This window comes from Coregonus lavaretus, assembly GCF_964263955.1.
Source record: "Coregonus lavaretus genome assembly, chromosome: 7".
Lineage (NCBI taxonomy): Eukaryota > Metazoa > Chordata > Actinopteri > Salmoniformes > Salmonidae > Coregonus > Coregonus lavaretus.
The window spans coordinates 1,373,604-1,394,389 of NC_139994.1; the positions used below are offsets into that span (position 1 = coordinate 1,373,604).

At 45.3% G+C, this 20,786-nt stretch overlaps 1 protein-coding gene across 1 annotated transcript in view; it reads right to left on the minus strand.

The window, feature by feature from the left end:
- Positions 1-20,786, minus strand: part of LOC311132950 (sodium-dependent lysophosphatidylcholine symporter 1-B-like) — a 32,602-nt gene that overhangs the window by 2,801 nt on the left and 9,015 nt on the right. The window contains exons 4-13 of the mRNA XM_084166343.1: positions 15,185-15,308; positions 14,836-14,914; positions 13,903-14,093; positions 12,057-12,147; positions 11,342-11,460; positions 10,725-10,808; positions 1,818-1,901; positions 969-1,081; positions 655-798; positions 78-254 (exon numbers count right to left, since the gene is read on the minus strand). Coding sequence (XP_084022469.1) covers positions 78-254; positions 655-798; positions 969-1,081; positions 1,818-1,901; positions 10,725-10,808; positions 11,342-11,460; positions 12,057-12,147; positions 13,903-14,093; positions 14,836-14,914; positions 15,185-15,308 — 1,206 coding nt within the window. The remainder of the gene's footprint in view (positions 1-77; positions 255-654; positions 799-968; positions 1,082-1,817; positions 1,902-10,724; positions 10,809-11,341; positions 11,461-12,056; positions 12,148-13,902; positions 14,094-14,835; positions 14,915-15,184; positions 15,309-20,786) is intronic.

Genomic DNA, 20,786 nt, shown 5'->3' on the forward strand with positions numbered 1-20,786 from the left:
TATCCAATCCTTTCAGATATACAGAGAATGCTTGGGGTACGAGGCCCGAGTTCCCCAATCAGACACGCCAGTCTTACCGTTGCTCCTGAAGCAGCTTCCTGTTGCCCTGCCTCCTCTCTTCGTCGATTGGATAAGAGCGGAATAAGACCAGGCCAATCAGAATGAGTCCTATGGGCGCCGCGGAGACCAGAACCTTTAGGGTTATATCCACGTTCTCAGGCTGGGTGCAACCTCGAGTCATATACCCAGCAAAACTACAAACAAAACAAGACACACACACGAGGTTAGAGGTTAGAGGTCGATTGTACAAATTAATGTAACCGCATGACTGATCAACACGCTAACAAAAAGAGGTTCATGTGACACACACACACTACTGATTTGGATGTGAGAGTTAGAGGAATCATATGAAGTGGAGACTGTAGGGTTGGCTTATCCTCTCATATCTATGTACAGTACGACAGGGGCCGGGGGGGGGGGGGGGGGGGGGTGTGCGGGGGGGCAGAGTGTGGGTGTGTTTGTTTTACTTAGAAAGTGCAGAGATGCATTCCAGTGTACTGTGTGTGTGTGTGTGAGAGTGTGTGTGAGTGTGTGAGTGTGCGTGTGCGTGTGTGTGCGTGCGCATGCATCTCTGCTGATGAAGAGTAAACTTACTCCAAGCTGAGAGTAGAGATCCCCAGGGAGATTCCAGAGGCAAACTTGGTGAAGAAGACATAGAAGGAATAGAAGATGGCCTCGTGGCCCTGAGAGTGTGGGTTCCTGACCTGGAAGTCATCCACCACGTCTGGCAGCATGGACCTAGAGACGGAGACAGAGTCAGCGATGTCCACAAACAACCAAACACTAGAGACACATAGGAGATAGTGTTACAAACATGAGGGACAGCGAGCGAGAGATGGTGAGAAGACAGCGAGCGAGCGAAGACAGAGAAAGAGAGAGTCGAAGGTAAGAGAAAAACTCCAACTCACCATGGCAACAGGAAGGCAGCAGCGACTCCAACCCCGGCAGCGAACGACACGGTGTAGGTAACGATGAGATTACTCTTCACACACACCACCAGGATCATGAAGGGTATCACAGACTGCAGAGAGGACAGAAACCCCTTATTATAACACCACCAGGATCATCATCAACATCATTACTACACACCACCTGGATCATCATCAACATCATTACTACACACCACCTGGATCATCATCAACATCATTACTACACACCACCTGGATCATCATCAACATCATTACTACACACCACCTGGATCATCATCAACATCATTACTACACACCACCTGGATCATCATCAACATCATTACTACACACCACCTGGATCATCATCAACATCATTACTACACACCACCTGGATCATCATTATTATTATTTTTAGAGTCAGGCATATAATTACAAGAGTCAGAAGGGTGGCGCTATAAAAAAAAAAAAATCACTGTGGTCATTGGTTACTGACTGGTACCAGAGAAAGCAGTATGACCCATTCTATCGCAAGAAATGACAAGAAATAACCTCAACTGGTGCATTTCCACTGTCAGGCTGCACCATTGTTTGGCCCAAAGATGTTGCCGTCAGTGTTTCCCCATCTGAGGCCCTGGCTCAATAAAGCATGTCTCCGTGGACTAAGGCAGGGTTTTCCAAACGTTGCCCTAGCACTACACAGCTGATTCAAATAAAAGCTTGATGAGGAGTTGGTTATTTGAATTTGATGTGCAGTGCTAGGGCAAAAACTAAAAAGTGCAACTGGGGGGGGGGGTTTGGTAAAGCCTGGACTATGGCATGGTGCTGTGTGATCATTATGCTTATTCTTACCGAGGTGCCGATGTACACAGCTGTCTTCTTGCCAAACTTGGTGAGGAACCACTGCCAGAAGGGGATGGTGAGCATCGCAGCGAGCTGGAGACAAGACAAGGCAAAGAAGAGTGGGATTTAGTCAAAACACTTCATATAGAAAATGGTGGTATTACCATTTTAGTTTTGTCCATATTTTTTCCCAGTCCATTTCTGAGAAGGGTTGAGTCTGAAACGGAACCCTATTCCGCATGTAGGGCACTACTTTTGACCAGGGAACATATGGAATATATAGGGATGCAGCCTGGATATACGCATGTAGGGCACTACTTTTGACCAGGGAACATATAGGGATGCAGCCTGGATATACGCATGTAGGGCACTACTTTTGACCAGGGAATATATAGGGATGCAGCCTGGATATACGCATGTAGGGCACTACTTTTGACCAGGGAACATATAGGGATGCAGCCTGGATATACGCATGTAGGGCACTACTTTTGACCAGGGAATATATAGGGATGCAGCCTGGATATACGCATGTAGGGCACTACTTTTGACCAGGGAACATATGGAATATATAGGGATGCAGCCTGGATATACGCATGTAGGGCACTACTTTTGACCAGGGAACATATAGGGATGCAGCCTGGATATACGCATGTAGGGCACTACTTTTGACCAGGGAACATATAGGGATGCAGCCTGGATATACGCATGTAGGGCACTACTTTTGACCAGGGAATATATAGGGATGCAGCCTGGATATACGCATGTAGGGCACTACTTTTGACCAGGGAACATATAGGGATGCAGCCTGGATATACGCATGTAGGGCACTACTTTTGACCAGGGAATATATAGGGATGCAGCCTGGATATACGCATGTAGGGCACTACTTTTGACCAGGGAACATATAGGGATGCAGCCTGGATATACGCATGTAGGGCACTACTTTTGACCAGGGAATATATAGGGATGCAGCCTGGATATACGCATGTAGGGCACTACTTTTGACCAGGGAATATATGGAATATATAGGGATGCAGCCTGGATATACGCATGTAGGGCACTACTTTTGACCAGGGAATATATGGAATATATAGGGATGCAGCCTGGATATACGCATGTAGGGCACTACTTTTGACCAGGGAATATATGGAATATATAGGGATGCAGCCTGGATATACGCATGTAGTGCACTACTTTTGACCAGGGAACATATGGAATATATAGGGATGCAGCCTGGATATACGCATGTAGGGCACTACTTTTGACCAGGGAACATATAGGGATGCAGCCTGGATATACGCATGTAGTGCACTACTTTTGACCAGGGAACATATGGAATATATAGGGATGCAGCCTGGATATACGCATGTAGGGCACTACTTTTGACCAGGGAACATATGGGGATGCAGCCTGGATATACGCATGTAGGGCACTACGTTTGACCAGGGAACATATGGGGATGCAGCCTGGATATACGCATGTAGTGCACTACTTTTGACCAGGGAACATATAGGGATGCAGCCTGGATATACGCATGTAGGGCACTACTTTTGACCAGGGAACATATAGGGATGCAGCCTGGATATACGCATGTAGGGCACTACTTTTGACCAGGGAACATATAGGGATGCAGCCTGGATATACGCATGTAGGGCACTACGTTTGACCAGGGAACATATGGGGATGCAGCCTGGATATACGCATGTAGTGCACTACTTTTGACCAGGGAACATATAGGGATGCAGCCTGGATATACGCATGTAGGGCACTACTTTTGACCAGGGAACATATAGGGATGCAGCCTGGATATACGCATGTAGGGCACTACTTTTGACCAGGGAATATATAGGGATGCAGCCTGGATATACGCATGTAGGGCACTACTTTTGACCAGGGAATATATGGAATATATAGGGATGCAGCCTGGATATACGCATGTAGGGCACTACTTTTGACCAGGGAATATATGGAATATATAGGGATGCAGCCTGGATATACGCATGTAGGGCACTACTTTTGACCAGGGAATATATGGAATATATAGGGATGCAGCCTGGATATACGCATGTAGTGCACTACTTTTGACCAGGGAACATATGGAATATATAGGGATGCAGCCTGGATATACGCATGTAGGGCACTACTTTTGACCAGGGAACATATAGGGATGCAGCCTGGATATACGCATGTAGTGCACTACTTTTGACCAGGGAACATATGGAATATATAGGGATGCAGCCTGGATATACGCATGTAGGGCACTACTTTTGACCAGGGAACATATGGGGATGCAGCCTGGATATACGCATGTAGGGCACTACGTTTGACCAGGGAACATATGGGGATGCAGCCTGGATATACGCATGTAGTGCACTACTTTTGACCAGGGAACATATAGGGATGCAGCCTGGATATACGCATGTAGGGCACTACTTTTGACCAGGGAACATATAGGGATGCAGCCTGGATATACGCATGTAGGGCACTACTTTTGACCAGGGAACATATAGGGATGCAGCCTGGATATACGCATGTAGGGCACTACTTTTGACCAGGGAACATATAGGGATGCAGCCTGGATATACGCATGTAGGGCACTACTTTTGACCAGGGAACATATAGGGATGCAGCCTGGATATACGCATGTAGGGCACTACTTTTGACCAGGGAACATATGGAATATATAGGGATGCAGCCTGGATATACGCATGTAGGGCACTACTTTTGACCAGGGAACATATGGAACATATAGGGATGCAGCCTGGATATACGCATGTAGGGCACTACTTTTGACCAGGGAACATATGGGGATGCAGCCTGGATATACGCATGTAGGGCACTACTTTTGACCAGGGAACATATGGAATATATAGGGATGCAGCCTGGATATACGCATGTAGGGCACTACTTTTGACCAGGGAACATATGGAATATATAGGGATGCAGCCTGGATATACGCATGTAGGGCACTACTTTTGACCAGGGAACATATGGAATATATAGGGATGCAGCCTGGATATACGCATGTAGGGCACTACTTTTGACCAGGGAACATATGGAATATATAGGGATGCAGCCTGGATATACGCATGTAGGGCACTACTTTTGACCAGGGAACATATGGAATATATAGGGATGCAGCCTGGATATACGCATGTAGGGCACTACTTTTGACCAGGGAACATATGGAATATATAGGGATGCAGCCTGGATATACGCATGTAGGGCACTACTTTTGACCAGGGAACATATAGGGATGCAGCCTGGATATACGCATGTAGTGCACTACTTTTGACCAGGGAACATATGGAATATATAGGGATGCAGCCTGGATATACGCATGTAGGGCACTACTTTTGACCAGGGAACATATGGAATATATAGGGATGCAGCCTGGATATACGCATGTAGGGCACTACTTTTGACCAGGGAACATATAGGGATGCAGCCTGGATATACGCATGTAGGGCACTACTTTTGACCAGGGAACATATGGAATATATAGGGATGCAGCCTGGATATACGCATGTAGGGCACTACTTTTGACCAGGGAACATATGGAATATATAGGGATGCAGCCTGGATATACGCATGTAGGGCACTACTTTTGACCAGGGAACATATAGGGATGCAGCCTGGATATACGCATGTAGGGCACTACTTTTGACCAGGGAACATATGGAATATATAGGGATGCAGCCTGGATATACGCATGTAGGGCACTACTTTTGACCAGGGAACATATGGAATATATAGGGATGCAGCCTGGATATACGCATGTAGGGCACTACTTTTGACCAGGGAACATATGGAATATATAGGGATGCAGCCTGGATATACGCATGTAGGGCACTACTTTTGACCAGGGAACATATGGAATATATAGGGATGCAGCCTGGATATACGCATGTAGGGCACTACTTTTGACCAGGGAACATATGGAATATATAGGGATGCAGCCTGGATATACGCATGTAGGGCACTACTTTTGACCAGGGAACATATGGAATATATAGGGATGCAGCCTGGATATACACATGTAGGGCACTACTTTTGACCAGGGAACATATGGAATATATAGGGATGCAGCCTGGATATACGCATGTAGTGCACTACTTTTGACCAGGGAACATATGGAATATATAGGGAGCCATTTGGGATGCAGCCATTATGTCATGTTCAGCCTCTGTAACGTGGGTCAGACTACAAAACACTTCAAACCAAAACAGCAGTTCAGTCTGTGTTTAGGATATACCAGTCTTCCTAATGTAGACATTCTACAAATGGGAAGACTGCTTCCCAAAATTTTAACCGAAGTTAAAAAAGGGTCCAATGCAGCTGTTTTTTAAAATCTCAATATCAAATGATTTGTGGGTAACAATTAAGTACCTGACTGTGACCGTTTTCAATAAAAAAAAATAAAAAATAATAATTGGTCAAAAACAAAACAAAAATAGTTTCTTAACAAGAGTAATTAATTTTGCAAGGACTGTGGGGGAGTGGTCTGAGTGGGGAGGGGAAAACTGAAGAATAGCTGTTATTGGCAGAGAGGTTTGGAACTCTTTCTTCTTGGTCTATTAACCAATTTACCGCCTGGTAAACAATCTCATCTAGAATGCTAAAATCACATTGTTATCGTCACAAAAGTATTATTATACTTAAATCATTCGTTTTATACAACAATTAGATGCAAACCTCATAACTGGGAAGTGTAGCCCCCCAGAGATACAGTTATGTTGTTCCACCGTCTTTAATGACATCACAACATAGTAACGAATTTTACATGATTGTTCTTTAAGTCGCCACCGACCATTTCCCACATTCTTTGAAGTATGAATGTTGTTTCATTATCCACTTTTGGATGTTGGGAGTTTTGGCGAGAAGAATCTCTGTGTTAACAAAGGGGTCCTTTCTCCCAATACTTCATGGCAAGGAAGAGAGTCTGCACGGTACTTACTACCGGTCATAAAACTGGCCTCCAGGAGAGGGGGGTGTTCAAACTTTTGCCTAGCCGGCATCTTTGATCCTCAGCCCGTGAAGGCAAGTCATGACAACATCAAGGTAATCTGGCAATACCACAAGGTAATCTGCATCTAGTTTGCCTTGAACCGTCTGCACCCCACTGCCTGACAAGTATCGTTCTCCTTCCAGCATTAAAACATTTGCAGTGTCTACAAAAAAATATATACAGTGGGGAGAACAAGTATTTGATACACTGCCGATTTTGCAGGTTTTCCTACTTACAAAGCATGTAGAGGTCTGTACTTTTTTATCATAGGTACACTTCAACTGTGAGAGACGGAATCTAAAACAAAAATCCAGAAAATCACATTGTATGATTTTTAAGTAATTAATTTGCATTTTATTGCATGACATAAGTATTTGATACATCAGAAAAGCAGAACTTAATATTTGGTACAGAAACATTTGTTTGCAATTACAGAGATCATACGTTTCCTGTAGGTCTTGACCAGGTTTGCACACACTGCAGCAGGGATTTTGGCCCACTCCTCCATACAGACCTTCTCCAGATCCTTTAGGTTTCGGGGCTGTCGCTGGGCAATACGGACTTTCAGCTCCCTCCAAAGATTTTCTATTGGGTTCAGGTCTGGAGACTGGCTAGGCCACTCCAGGACCTTGAGATGCTTCTTACGGAGCCACTCCTTAGTTGCCCTGGCTGTGTGTTTCGGGTCGTTGTCATGCTGGAAGACCCAGTCACGACCCATCTTCAATGCTCTTACTGAGGGAAGGAGGTTGTTGGCCAAGATCTCACGATACATGGCCCCATCCATCTTCCCCTCAATACGGTGCAGTTGTCCTGTCCCCTTTGCAGAAAAGTATCCCCAAAGAATGATGTTTCCACCTCCATGCTTCACGGTTGGGATGGTGTTCTTGGGGTTGTACTCATCCTTCTTCTTCCTCCAAACAAGGCGAGTGGAGTTTAGACCAAAAAGCTCTATTTTTGTCTCATCAGACCACATGACCTTCTCCCATTCCACCTCTGGATCATCCAGATGGTCATTGGCAAACTTCAGACGGGCCTGGACATGCGCTGGCTTGAGCAGGGGGACCTTGCGTGCGCTGCAGGATTTTAATCCATGACGGCGTAGTGTGTTACTAATGGTTTTCTTTGAGACTGTGGTCCCAGCTCTCTTCAGGTCATTGACCAGGTCCTACCGTGTAGTTCTGGGCTGATCCCTCACCTTCCTCATGATCATTGATGCCCCACGAGGTGAGATCTTGCATGGAGCCCCAGACCGAGGGTGATTTACCGTCATCTTGAACTTCTTCCATTTTCTAATAATTGCGCCAACAGTTGTTGCCATCTCACCAAGCTGCTTGCCTATTGTCCTGTAGCCCATCCCAGCCTTGTGCAAGTCTACAATTTTATCCCTGATGTCCTTACACAGCTCTCTGGTCTTGGCCATTGTGGAGAGGTTGGAGTCTGTTTGATTGAGTGTGTGGACAGGTGTCTTTTATACAGGTAACGAGTTCAAACAGGTGCAGTTAATACAGGTAATGAGTGGAGAACAGGAGGGCTTCTTAAAGAAAAACTAACAGGTCTGTGAGAGCCGGAATTCTTCCTGGTTGGTAGGTGATCAAATACTTATGTCATGCAATAAAATGCAAATTAATTACTTAAAAATCATACAATGTGATTTTCTGGATTTTTGTTTTAGATTCCGTCTCTCACAGTTGAAGTATACCTATGATAAAAAGTACAGACCTCTACATGCTTTGTATGTAGGAAAACCTGCAAAATCGGCAGTGTATCAAATACTTGTTCTCCCCACTGTATTTCTGTGTGAATAGATTCACATGTCCTGAACACAACAGGCTACTGTTGTCCTGTCTGTGCTCACCACTCGACTAGCAGCATAACCACCACCCACAAAGACTACTAGAAAAACTACTGGCTACAGCAGATTCACAAAGTGCTGCTTGACAACAAAGAGGCAGTCCCAAATGACACCCTATTCCCTATATAGTGCACTATATAGGGAATAGGGGGCCATTGGGGACGCTGACCAGAGACAAGGTCCTTTTGTCTTGTTGCCTCCTCATGAACCAACTTCCTCTGCATTGGGGACAAGGTCTCGTTTGTGTAACACCCCCCCCCTGTCCTGTGTTCCCTCTGCCCAGCCCAATCTGGCAACCCTATTGAGTTACACTATTGCCCAATCTGGCAACCCTATTGAGTTACACTATTGCCCAACAGTGTAGCGATGAAGACTGTGCCCTTGACCAAAGAGGAGCCAAGCCACCTGGAGTGACATCCATGCTAAAAAGGCTGGAGTGACCCCATTAGTGAGGCCAGGGAGACCTGGTGAAGGCTGTAGTGCTGAATCACATTGACCTTTACAATAAAGAAACAGGTTAAGAACCCTCAATGGCCTTCGAAGAGGTGAATGTAGAATGAAGCTGCCCCGAGACACTGCTAAGGATTAAGGGGAGGGGATGCCGATCCTAGATCTGTGCCTAATGGTAAATGTAAGGATTTGGGGAAGCTGATTTTATTTATCTCTTCTTTTACCAGGTAAGTTGACTGAGAACAGTTATTTACAGCAACAACCTGGGGAATAGTTACAGGGGAGAGGAGGGAGGATGAATGAGCCAATTGGAAGCTGTGGATGATTAGGTGGCCATGATGGTATGAGGGCCAGAATAGGGAATTTAGCCAGGACACCGGGGTTAACACCACTATTCTTACGATAAGTGCCAGGGGATCTTTAGTGACCACAGAGAGTCAGGACACCCGTTTAACATCCCATCCGAAAGACAGCACCCTACACAGGGCAATGTCCCCAATCACTGCCCTGGGGCAATGTCCCCAATCACTGCCCTGGGGCAATGTCCCCAATCACTGCCCTGGGGCATTAAGGGGAAAGAGTGCCTCCTACTGGTCCTCCAACACCACTTCCAGCAGCATCTGGTCTCCCATCCAGGACCAACCCTGCTTAGCTTCAGAAGAAAGCCAGCAGCGGGATGCAGGGTGGTCTGCTGCTGGCTAGATCTGTGCCTAATGGTAAAGATTAGGGGAGGGTAAGCTGATCCTAGATCTGAGTTAAGTCAATAAAATCATAACTAACTCCTAAAGGTCATTCTACTACAACTAAGATCTTACATAAAGGAAAGGTTATTAAGACAGTAATATTTTCCCTTTTATTTATCGAATTAGCACTAAGCTTTTCGAACTCACTGACCAGTGGGTGAGTTTCCCATAGTTCACAGGGCTACTGTACTGCAGTCAGGTCCTGTCTCAGATTAAACTGCCACACTCACCAACTACATTCCTGTCAGGATAAAGACTTCATTAAGTCTGTTTAATCATATGACTGAGAAGAGGGATAATGGGGAGAGAGAGACAGAGACTTTTACAGCAGAGGGTAAATGTCTGTGGGAACAGGCTGGTATACTTGTAGCTGCTCATTACTTTGATCTGTGGTATTCAGACCAGGCCAGTGAAAGTGAACAGCCTGTTCCCACTGGGCAACAACCTGACACTACGCATGTTCTCATACAGAGAGAGAGAGAGAGAGAGAGAGAGAGACAGCTCTTTTGTATAGAAAACCTCCTGAATGTCTCCAGTGGTTCAGTCAAGGTTGCACTAACAATAGAGGTCAGTGAATGATGTGGGAAAAGAGTCTCAATCTGGCTGTATTTTTTTTTTTTGGGGGGGGGGGGGGGGGGGGGTCATTTAGCAGACACTCTTATCCAGAGCGACTTACAGTTAAGTGAGTGCATACATTTTCATACTGGGCCCCCCCCCCCCCCCCGTGGGAATCGAACCCACAACCCTGGCGTTGCAAACGCCATGCTCTACCAACTGAGCTACACGGGACTATATAAAGGCCATTGACACTTGTGTGCATCAGCTCTGTGTGCGTGTGTGTGTGTGTGTGTGTGTGTCCTCACCATGATGACCAGTAGAATGTTCTGGAAGTCGTTCCTAAAACCCAGAGTGTAGCAGCAGAACAGAGCAAAGTTCCCTTCCAGGAGCTGCAGAGAAAGTGAGAAAACAGACACGCTCAGTTAAGACTGGCCCCCACACAGGCGCCAAGCGCTGGCTGGCTGGAGACTAAACTTTAACACGACGGGCGGCTTAGCCCAGAGACCACATAAATAAAGAGAACACACACACACACTCTCTCTCTCAAGGAGCAGAGTGGTGGCAGACAGCCTATCCTAACACGGGGCCATATTGACGGTTAGCTTTATGGTTGTGTTGAGTTTTATTGTAGGTGAGGTTACGGTCAGTGACCGGGATATTGTAACACCACAACGTGACATTTCTACAAAACGTGTGTGTGTGTGTGTCATCACTCACCATTAAGTGCATGTCAAATTGTGAACACTAGTGTAAGCATTAGTGAGAGAGCATGCGTGTGTGGATATGGAACATTCACGCTCGAATGTTTGTGTGTAATATGCTTCACTGACCTGTAAATACATATGGGTGTATGTAGACATGCAAATGCAGAGAGCAAAAGTGTGTGTGTGTATATATATATATATATATCCGCTGTAGTCACCATAAAAGCCAGTGAGGTGAAGAGGAAGCCCATGACCAGCTTGACGTAAGGTCCATGGCCCATCACCAGTCTGATACCCTCCCAGAACGACATGAGCTCTGACCGGGGGCGAGACGACTCTGGAGGGGGAGGAGAGAGAGACAGACAGAGGATGTTGTAATATAAAAGTTAACCTAATAATATGTCAAAATGTGTTTCAACTTTAGGATATCCCCCATCAGAGAGGGTGAGAGAGTTCTAGGAGGAATGATTATATAATCTAAAATATTTATACAAATTAAAAACACTAGGAGACTGCGTATAATACCTCTTATTTAACAGATTCCGTTTTTTTGGAAGAACTCCCCTTAACTGAATTTGATAGGAATCAGCCTATTGTAAAAAAGTCACTCAGGGGATGACAAGTACGTTTCCTAGTAAACCCTCATTGGTTAGAGAATCAAGCCAGCAGGGCCACAGCCCATAGACAACATGAGACAGAAACAGCGTCGTACCGAGTCATCATCACACCACACTGTAGAGCTCAATAACATCCACACGAGTGAGTGGGCGTGTTTAGAAGACCGGCAGGCCATCGGGGGAACCCCCCCCCAAATCACGAGTTCATCATTATCCAATAGGTACATGGAAATGAATGACTCAGAGTTAACACATAATGCCTCTGAAATATCAATAAGGGTTTGTTGATTTGAGGGCTGGTAGATTAATGCTTTACCTTTCCTCTCCTTGACTCCGAGGAACAGCACCACGGCACAGAGAACGTAGATGGAACAGATGGCACCAGAGGCTATCATGTAGGCCGTTTTCTGTAGTTGACAGCGGAGAGGCACAGCAGGTTAGTGGACCATAGTAACAGAAGATAGATGGGAGGGACAGCAGGTTAGTGGACCATAGTAACAGAAGATAGATGGAGGGACAGCAGGTTAGTGGACCATAGTAACAGAAGATAGATGGAGGGACAGCAGGTTAGTGGACCATAGTAACAGAAGATAGATGGGAGGGACAGCAGGTTAGTGGACCATAGTAACAGAAGATAGGAGGGACAGCAGGTTAGTGGACCATAGTAACAGAAGATAGATGGAGGGACAGCAGGTTAGTGGACCATAGTAAAAGAAGATAGATGGAGGGGACAGCAGGTTAGTGGACCATAGTAACAGAAGATAGATGGAGGGACAGCAGGTTAGTGGACCATAGTAACAGAAGATAGATGGGAGGGACAGCAGGTTAGTGGACCATAGTAACAGAAGATAGATGGAGGGACAGCAGGTTAGTGGACCATAGTAACAGAAGATAGATGGGAGGGACAGCAGGTTAGTGGACCATAGTAACAGAAGATAGATGGGAGGGACAGCAGGTTAGTGGACCATAGTAACAGAAGATAGATGGGAGGGACAGCAGGTTAGTGGACCATAGTAACAGAAGATAGATGGGAGGGACAGCAGGTTAGTGGACCATAGTAACAGAAGATAGATGGAGGGACAGCAGGTTAGTGGACCATAGTAAAAGAAGATAGATGGAGGGGACAGCAGGTTAGTGGACCATAGTAACAGAAGATAGATGGAGGGACAGCAGGTTAGTGGACCATAGTAACAGAAGATAGATGGGAGGGACAGCAGGTTAGTGGACCATAGTAACAGAAGATAGATGGAGGGACAGCAGGTTAGTGGACCATAGTAACAGAAGATAGATGGGAGGGACAGCAGGTTAGTGGACCATAGTAACAGAAGATAGATGGGAGGGACAGCAGGTTAGTGGACCATAGTAACAGAAGATAGATGGGAGGGACAGCAGGTTAGTGGACCATAGTAACAGAAGATAGATGGAGGGACAGCAGGTTAGTGGACCATAGTAAAAGAAGATAGATGGAGGGGACAGCAGGTTAGTGGACCATAGTAACAGAAGATAGATGGAGGGACAGCAGGTTAGTGGACCATAGTAACAGAAGATAGATGGGAGGGACAGCAGGTTAGTGGACCATAGTAACAGAAGATAGATGGAGGGACAGCAGGTTAGTGGACCATAGTAACAGAAGATAGATGGGAGGGACAGCAGGTTAGTGGACCATAGTAACAGAAGATAGATGGGAGGGACAGCAGGTTAGTGGACCATAGTAACAGAAGATAGATGGGAGGGACAGCAGGTTAGTGGACCATAGTAACAGAAGATAGATGGGAGGGACAGCAGGTTAGTGGACCATAGTAACAGAAGATAGATGGGAGGGACAGCAGGTTAGTGGACCATAGTAACAGAAGATAGATGGGAGGGACAGCAGGTTAGTGGACCATAGTAACAGAAGATAGATGGGAGGGACAGCAGGTTAGTGGACCATAGTAACAGAAGATAGATGGGAGGGACAGCAGGTTAGTGGACCATAGTAACAGAAGATAGATGGGAGGGACAGCAGGTTAGTGGACCATAGTAACAGAAGATAGATGGGAGGGACAGCAGGTTAGTGGACTATAGTAACAGAAGATAGATGGAGGGACAGCAGGTTAGTGGACTATAGTGTGCGTGTGTATCGGCGTATGAGTGAGTGTGTGTGTGTGTGTGTGTGTGTGTACCGTCTGGTCCAGTGTGATGTCGGGAGAGATGACCGTGGCGTTAACTTCCTGTCCCAGCAGCAGGGAGGAGTTTAGCCCCTCGGCCGTTACATTGTCACCAGGGGCCAGGATACAGGGGGCGTTGGCCATGCCCACAATCTGACCCTGGATGGCTGTGCCAATCACAGTACCCAGAACCTCCACCGTCATTCCTGATTGGATGAGAGAAGCATACAGATTACTCAAACCAACAAATGCTCATCTTTCCATTCTGTCCAAAAAAAAACACCAATGATCATCTCTGTAGCACAGTTGGTAGAGCATGGTGCTTGAAAATGACAGCATAGTGTGTTCAATTCCCGGAACCACCCATACGTAAAATCAATGCATGCATGACTAAGTCGCTTTGGATAAAAGAGTCTGCTAAATGGCATAGTATAAATATTAATATGTCTATTATTGATTAATTGGATTGTGTCCCAATATCCAAACTCGTAGACTACTTACTAGCGATGGGCAACAATATCGATAATTCAATGTGATATTGATACAGTTTGAGCAAGGCGTATCGTGATATCAGTTTATCCTTGCAACCTGTTAACAACCTGTTAGGGACAACTCGCAGACTCAACTTAACGTACTTAAATGGCCTGAAGATGTGGCATTAATGGGTGATGGGGTTCTCATTGTATTCAAACTGGTCAGGTAGGTTTAGTCTCCTAGAGTATTCACACTTGGCCCAGTGGGCAACCAACCAACTGTCGTCTGGACTTCAGAGCCTTAAAAGTGAACACAGCTGCAATATTATTTATAAACCTGATATAAAAATTAAAAAAAAAATCAGAAAATGCAACTTGTATGGATACAGATTTTCCATATCGGTTCCCATCACTACTACCTAGTATTAAGCGCTGTATTGACCGTGTATATTAAATAGTGTGTTAAGGGACTTACTGTAAGCAGTGGCAGAGTCCCGCTCCTTCTGGTCTTCACTGATGAACATGGTGAGAGCGGAGTAGGGCACATGGAAACACTGGAGAGAGAGAGTGAATGTTATGAGACACATAAAAAATGTATCCCAACTTAAAACTGATTGTACTGGGTTTGTGTTGTTCTATACATCTGGTCCAGCTCTTATACGACTAATTTGGATGTGTGTGTCGTCGGCCTCCTAGTGGATGTGTGTGTTGTAGGCCTTCCAGTGGATGTTTGTGTTTGTGTGTGTGTGTGTGTGTGTGTGTGTGAATTTCCCAACTGATGCTCTACCAGTACGCCATTCCAGCCAGTAGACTAGATGACTCACCGTCTGGAGGGTCTGGAAGAGGCAGTAGAAGACCAGGTACCAGATGACCTTCCCGTCCTCAAACGGAGGAACATACCAGATGAGGAAATAACTGACCACTGCTAGAGGAGTGGAGAACAGGATCCTAGAGAGAGAGAGAGAGAGAGAGAGAGAGAGAGAGGTCAGTCAGTGTGTAAAAACACACGTCATGTTCCCCTCACACACATGTTCTCTTCCTCATGTGACACACTTTCCTTTGGCACTCCAGTGGAAACAGACCATGATGACGTCATCCCTGAGTAATGAGTCACTCCGGTAGAACGGAGGAATGTCTATGTAACTTCCTGTCCCAGTTATGGACTTCCTGTGGCCTGATCGACACGATCCAACAGAACAAGAGGGGCTTGGGGGTATGTGGACCCGCATGAACGGGAAATGGGAGTCAGGTTTCCCGAGCAGGAAACAGCTGCATCACATCCGGTCATTGATTGGCTAAGGAGGATATGGTGCAAGCCAGCCGCATCATCATCATCCTGATCCGGCGAGCCACTAGATCTCAATCGTGCACGGACAGGAAATTATGTAATATCGGACCACAATACGCCATCATGTGCAACCTGATCTCCCCAGTGTTTATGACAACAGTCCAGCCATGCGTTTGACATGGCGGATTAGGACACCGCAAAATAAACCATGACACATTCCTTCAGAACTAGATTATTTGTTTGGCTACTTCAGGTTCAGTCTGTTGGTGGAAATGCCCTAAAGGGGTGTATCAAAAGTCCAAAATGTTTCGTTGTCTCCTTTGCTTCATCAACACCAATAAAACATTTTTTTTTTTTTTTTTTAACTGGTCCGGTAAATGCTTAGATCATGTTTTGTTCTAACCTTGTTATTTTTAGCATTACATTGTTATTGATTACTGAATTGTTGGGGTTAGAGTTTGCAAGAAAGGCATTTCACTGTACTTGTGACATTAAAATTTAACTTGGATTGGCTCAAACTTATTTTGGGACCTACTTTCACATCCACAGCAGCTTTGTCTCCTTGTTTCTAAAAGCACTGGGCAGGTGGAAGCTGCATTTCCTAACGGGACCTACTTTCACCCATCACTATTGACCTGGGAATGGAGGAAATACCCAAGAGAGGAAGCCACTTTACACAGCGGAGATGCAGCCAGCCATAATGAGTACAGTACAGGACTGAGGAGAGAGTGGGTGAGAGAGTACGCCCCACCAACTCGTGCGTGTGATGTGATGAGTGGCAGAGGGATTGTTGTGAAAACGATACGTGAGAGGGAGGGTGTGATCTCAGGGACACAGAGCAGATGCTGGGTTATATTTAGGGAGTGGTGTGACCAACCCACCAGGAACGTACTATACCGTCAGGAGACTAGTTTAGCCTTCCTCCACTCTCTGTGCCACATCAAAGAGTGGGTTAAAAAAAAAAAAATCACTGGGGAAGGTGATAATTGCGTTGTTTGCTCTATAACCTGTTAGGACTAGATCACAGTGTCAAGGCATATGAACTAAGGTGGAGACCATAAGATGACAGTGTCAAGGCATATGAACTAAAGGTGGAGACCAGAAGAAGACAGTGACGCCACTGTGTCAAAGATCACTTGGCTCTGCCACGTTTCAATACTGTCTGTGTGTTAAGACAAAGTCCTGTTTAATATCTGTCTATAAGTGTTTATTGTAGTTCATTGAGTAATGCTGCATCTTTATTATCCAAATTAAGACAAAAGTTCAGTTTAATGATTTACTAATTACTAGTGTATGAAATCGGATTTTCTGAACATAGTATAGAATTTCACACAGATGTCAAAAAAAATTGGGTCAGTTGGACCGTGAGACGATCTGCCAGTTCTGAACTGCTGTTAACAGACTTAATTTTTCATAGAACGGTGGTCTTTTGACACTTTGGCGCCAACCTCTGTTTGCCTGTGACACGGTACGAGACTCATAAAAGCAGCTCGAAAATGTCCTACGTGCGATCGGCCTGAGCGACCCAGCCATACTTCTTCCAAATAGAGCGACACCCATCTGACGTGGACATAAAAAATAAATAAAAAAAAAGACAGGATGTTGTGTGCCAACTGCCAAACCTGACTCCCATAGCCTACCCACCTCACAGTATAACTGAGCCTATAAACCAGAAGCATATGACAGACACTCCGGAGTCAAATTACTTCCTCCCCTCCGCTAAAATAGCCCCAGTGACTGAGGGAGGGGTCAGAGTTAAACTTATTTTTAAAAAAAAGTCAAGTAACTATTAGGAGTTAGTTTAGCAAACACCTGTAGCGACATGCTAATTCGTAATAAAGGGATGGGGGTTAAACTCATTTTGAATGAAGCAGAGATGGTAACGACATGAAAACAGCAGTGATAAAGGACTTTTATGAGCTCTGGTAATTATGATAGCAGAGCAGATGCTGGGTTACTTTTTAGGGAGTGGTGTGACCAACCCCCCCCCCCCCAAGGAATGTACCATCCATAATGCCACGTCAGGAGCCTGGATTAGCCCTTCTCCGCTCTCTGTGCCACATCAAAGCAGCAGTGGTGCGTGGGTAATTTCACCGGGGAAGCCAAGCCCATGGAAAAGAAAGACATATTATAAAACCTGTTGTGATAATTGTGTTGTTTGCTCTATAACATGTTAGTTCATATGCCTTGACACCGTGATATATATAGGCCTAAGGTGGAGACCAGAAGACAGTGGCAGCAAACGCTTGTAGCAACATGCTAACCGTAATAAAAGGAAAGGGATAAACATTTTGAATCAAGCAGAAATTGTTTATGTTTTCATACGTTTACATACAACTGCCACGTGGGTGAAGACATAACCAACGTGTGGTTTTCAAGAAATTCTTCATACCTATTCAGTGACCATTACAGTACATTATGGCATTATATAGGATTATTGGATCAATAAAAAAAATGTCAAAATACTTTCTATTAAACTGAACATAGCTGACAGGATAAGTGGACATATGGCTTATAAAAAGGATAAAATGAGTCAGTAGTCCCCTGTAGCTCAGTTGGTAGAGCATGGGCGCTTGCAACGCCAGGGTTGTGGGTTCGATTCCCACGGGGGGCCAGTATGAAAAATGTATGCACTCTAACTGTAAGTCACTCTGGATAAGAGCGTCTGCTAAAATGACTAAAATGTCAAACGTAAATCTTAGGAAACTAGACTGGAGTTCCTGGTAATATTGACAACAGTGACGCTAAACAATGCAAAACAGAAAAATGCATAGCGTGCTCTGACAGACGAGGGCTAATAGTCCTTTAAATTTGACACAGCAGTCTGACACTGTGCTCATGCCTTCAGCTCTCTAGCTTGTCCACGTCTCTTGACCTGCAGTAACCCCATCAGATTCCTCATTTTACTCTTTTAAAAAAAGGGCTACACAGCCGCCTCGTATTGGTCCAGCCCACAACACACCACCAGTTTCAGCCAATCAGAGATCCCCTACCCTCCCCCCCTCCCAAACACTGAAGCGTGGTGCGCTCCATGCCCCCCTCGTTTCCTCCTTCCAGTCCCTAGACCCCATTGAAGCAGGTCACGTCGCCTCAAGATAAAAGTCTGTTCTGTTCAGAACCAAACCCTCGTTTGACTATAGTAGTCACTCATCTACCCTCAAACGTATCCTATTTTCTCCTCAAAGTATGAGACTGATCCTCTCAACACCTAGCTAGGGCCGAACCCATCTTGACTGACTGAATTTGAATATCTCTCCTCCATTCTTCCCCCTCAGAATACTTTAGAATGAGGATGCCAGAGAGACGTAGGAAACAGATTGCGTCAAGATGCATCCTGCCTGCCCAGATTCACTCAATTCCATTGCATCGTTTGATCGGGTCTACATGACTCCAGGACCAGTGTTGCCTGCCCTTGCCCTACTCCTCCTGGAAGTGGTGTCTAAAAACATTATTTTGCTCATAACATGTGTACTTCACTGCATTTATACTTGGGATATCGCTTTACAAAAAAAAAAAAGGTGCTCTATGGACGTCTAAGTACCACCTGTAGAACTCATGTGTCCATCCCCCCCCCCCCCCCCCCCCCCCCCCCCCCCCATCCTCCTCCTCCTCCTCCTCCTCCTGCACTGACGCAAGTGGACTAGTTAGCATTGGGAATGCATTCAAAAATCTAGGTCTTCCATAAGCCTCCATCTGTGACAGCAGGCCTGGTCATTGGGATATAACTGGATAATAATGCCATTTTTAATGATGCTGGGGAGAGGACAGAGGACATGGTCGCCTAGGGAGGTGGGATAGTCAACCAGGGTCAGTGACCTTGGCTAAAAACAAAAAATGGTTTGAAGGCTCAGCTACACACAGAGACCGTCCCCCGTCCCCCCAGAAAAAGCACTGTCAGTCCTAATTAGACACTTCTGTAGAGAGGGGTCAAAGGGCAGATGGCCAAAACTACAGAGTTCCAGACATTTCCCATGATGCAAACACAAAAGGCAGAACTGGATATGGATTATTAGATACACCAAAAAGTCTATAGCCTAGTAAATATGATAGATGAATGATTCATTCATGATAGATGGCCAGTGTAATAACCAACTCAAGCTGCACCCCCCCCCCCCCCCAAAAAAACAACAAAAAAACACAGGTATATCCCAAAAGATGGACATGCAACGCTCGCTCCTTTTAAAAAAGTTTGAAAGAAAAAAAAAGCATGTATGATGTCTGTGTATATTCACCAAGACCATGCCATGCCAGGAACTCTGTGCGAAACTGCAAGTCAAGCAGGAAACCTCTGTATTCTCTTTACTAACAAAGACTCAAATAAAAGCCTGATTCTTGTTATTTTTGTCATTTTAGCCCTGCAGGAAATTTGTGGCTTATTTTTTAGAGAATGTTCGTAGAAATCTTGATGACTTTTAACAGAAAGTAGTAATAACATCTTTATAGCCGTGTGTGTGTGTGTGTGTGTGTGCGCGTGCGTGCGTGCGTGCGTGTAGTGTGTGTAGTGTGTGTAGTGTGTGTGTAGTGTGTGTGTAGTGTGTGTGTAGTGTGTGTGTAGTGTGTGTGTGTGCGTGTGTGTAGTGTGTGTGTGTGTGGAAGTACTCTGAGCGGTAGACAACCGCATCAGCATGAACTGCAGTAACCCTTTCAGAGCAGCAGCTGAAATGTAAAATGAAAAACGTGCTCAAATCGTACCAGGAGTTACCTGCCCCCCAAAAACACACGTCGTCACCAGACAGTTACAACGCAGCCCATTTCTTGTCAGTCGTTCAAAATCAGACTGACGGCAATTACCATGCATTCACCATGGCCTAACCCCTATATAGTGCACTGCTACTAGCACCTATAGAGCTCTGTTCAAAAGTAGTATGTTGAGAATAGGGTGCCATTTGGTACACGTGAGCTTGAAGCACACTTGGAACACCAGTGGGGTTTCAAAAGGACTGGGGACCAATGGGGAAATGTCTGACAGACATTCCTGCGTGATCTATTGCTAAACCATTTTTGGTAAGGACATACTATGACCCTTTTGGCTGTCACCAAGTCTCCCGGACACTCCCTTGTACTTAAAAAAATAAAATAAACATAGAACCTGTGAATAGCAACACTTTAAAAAATTGAAATGGTCACGTGGATATTTG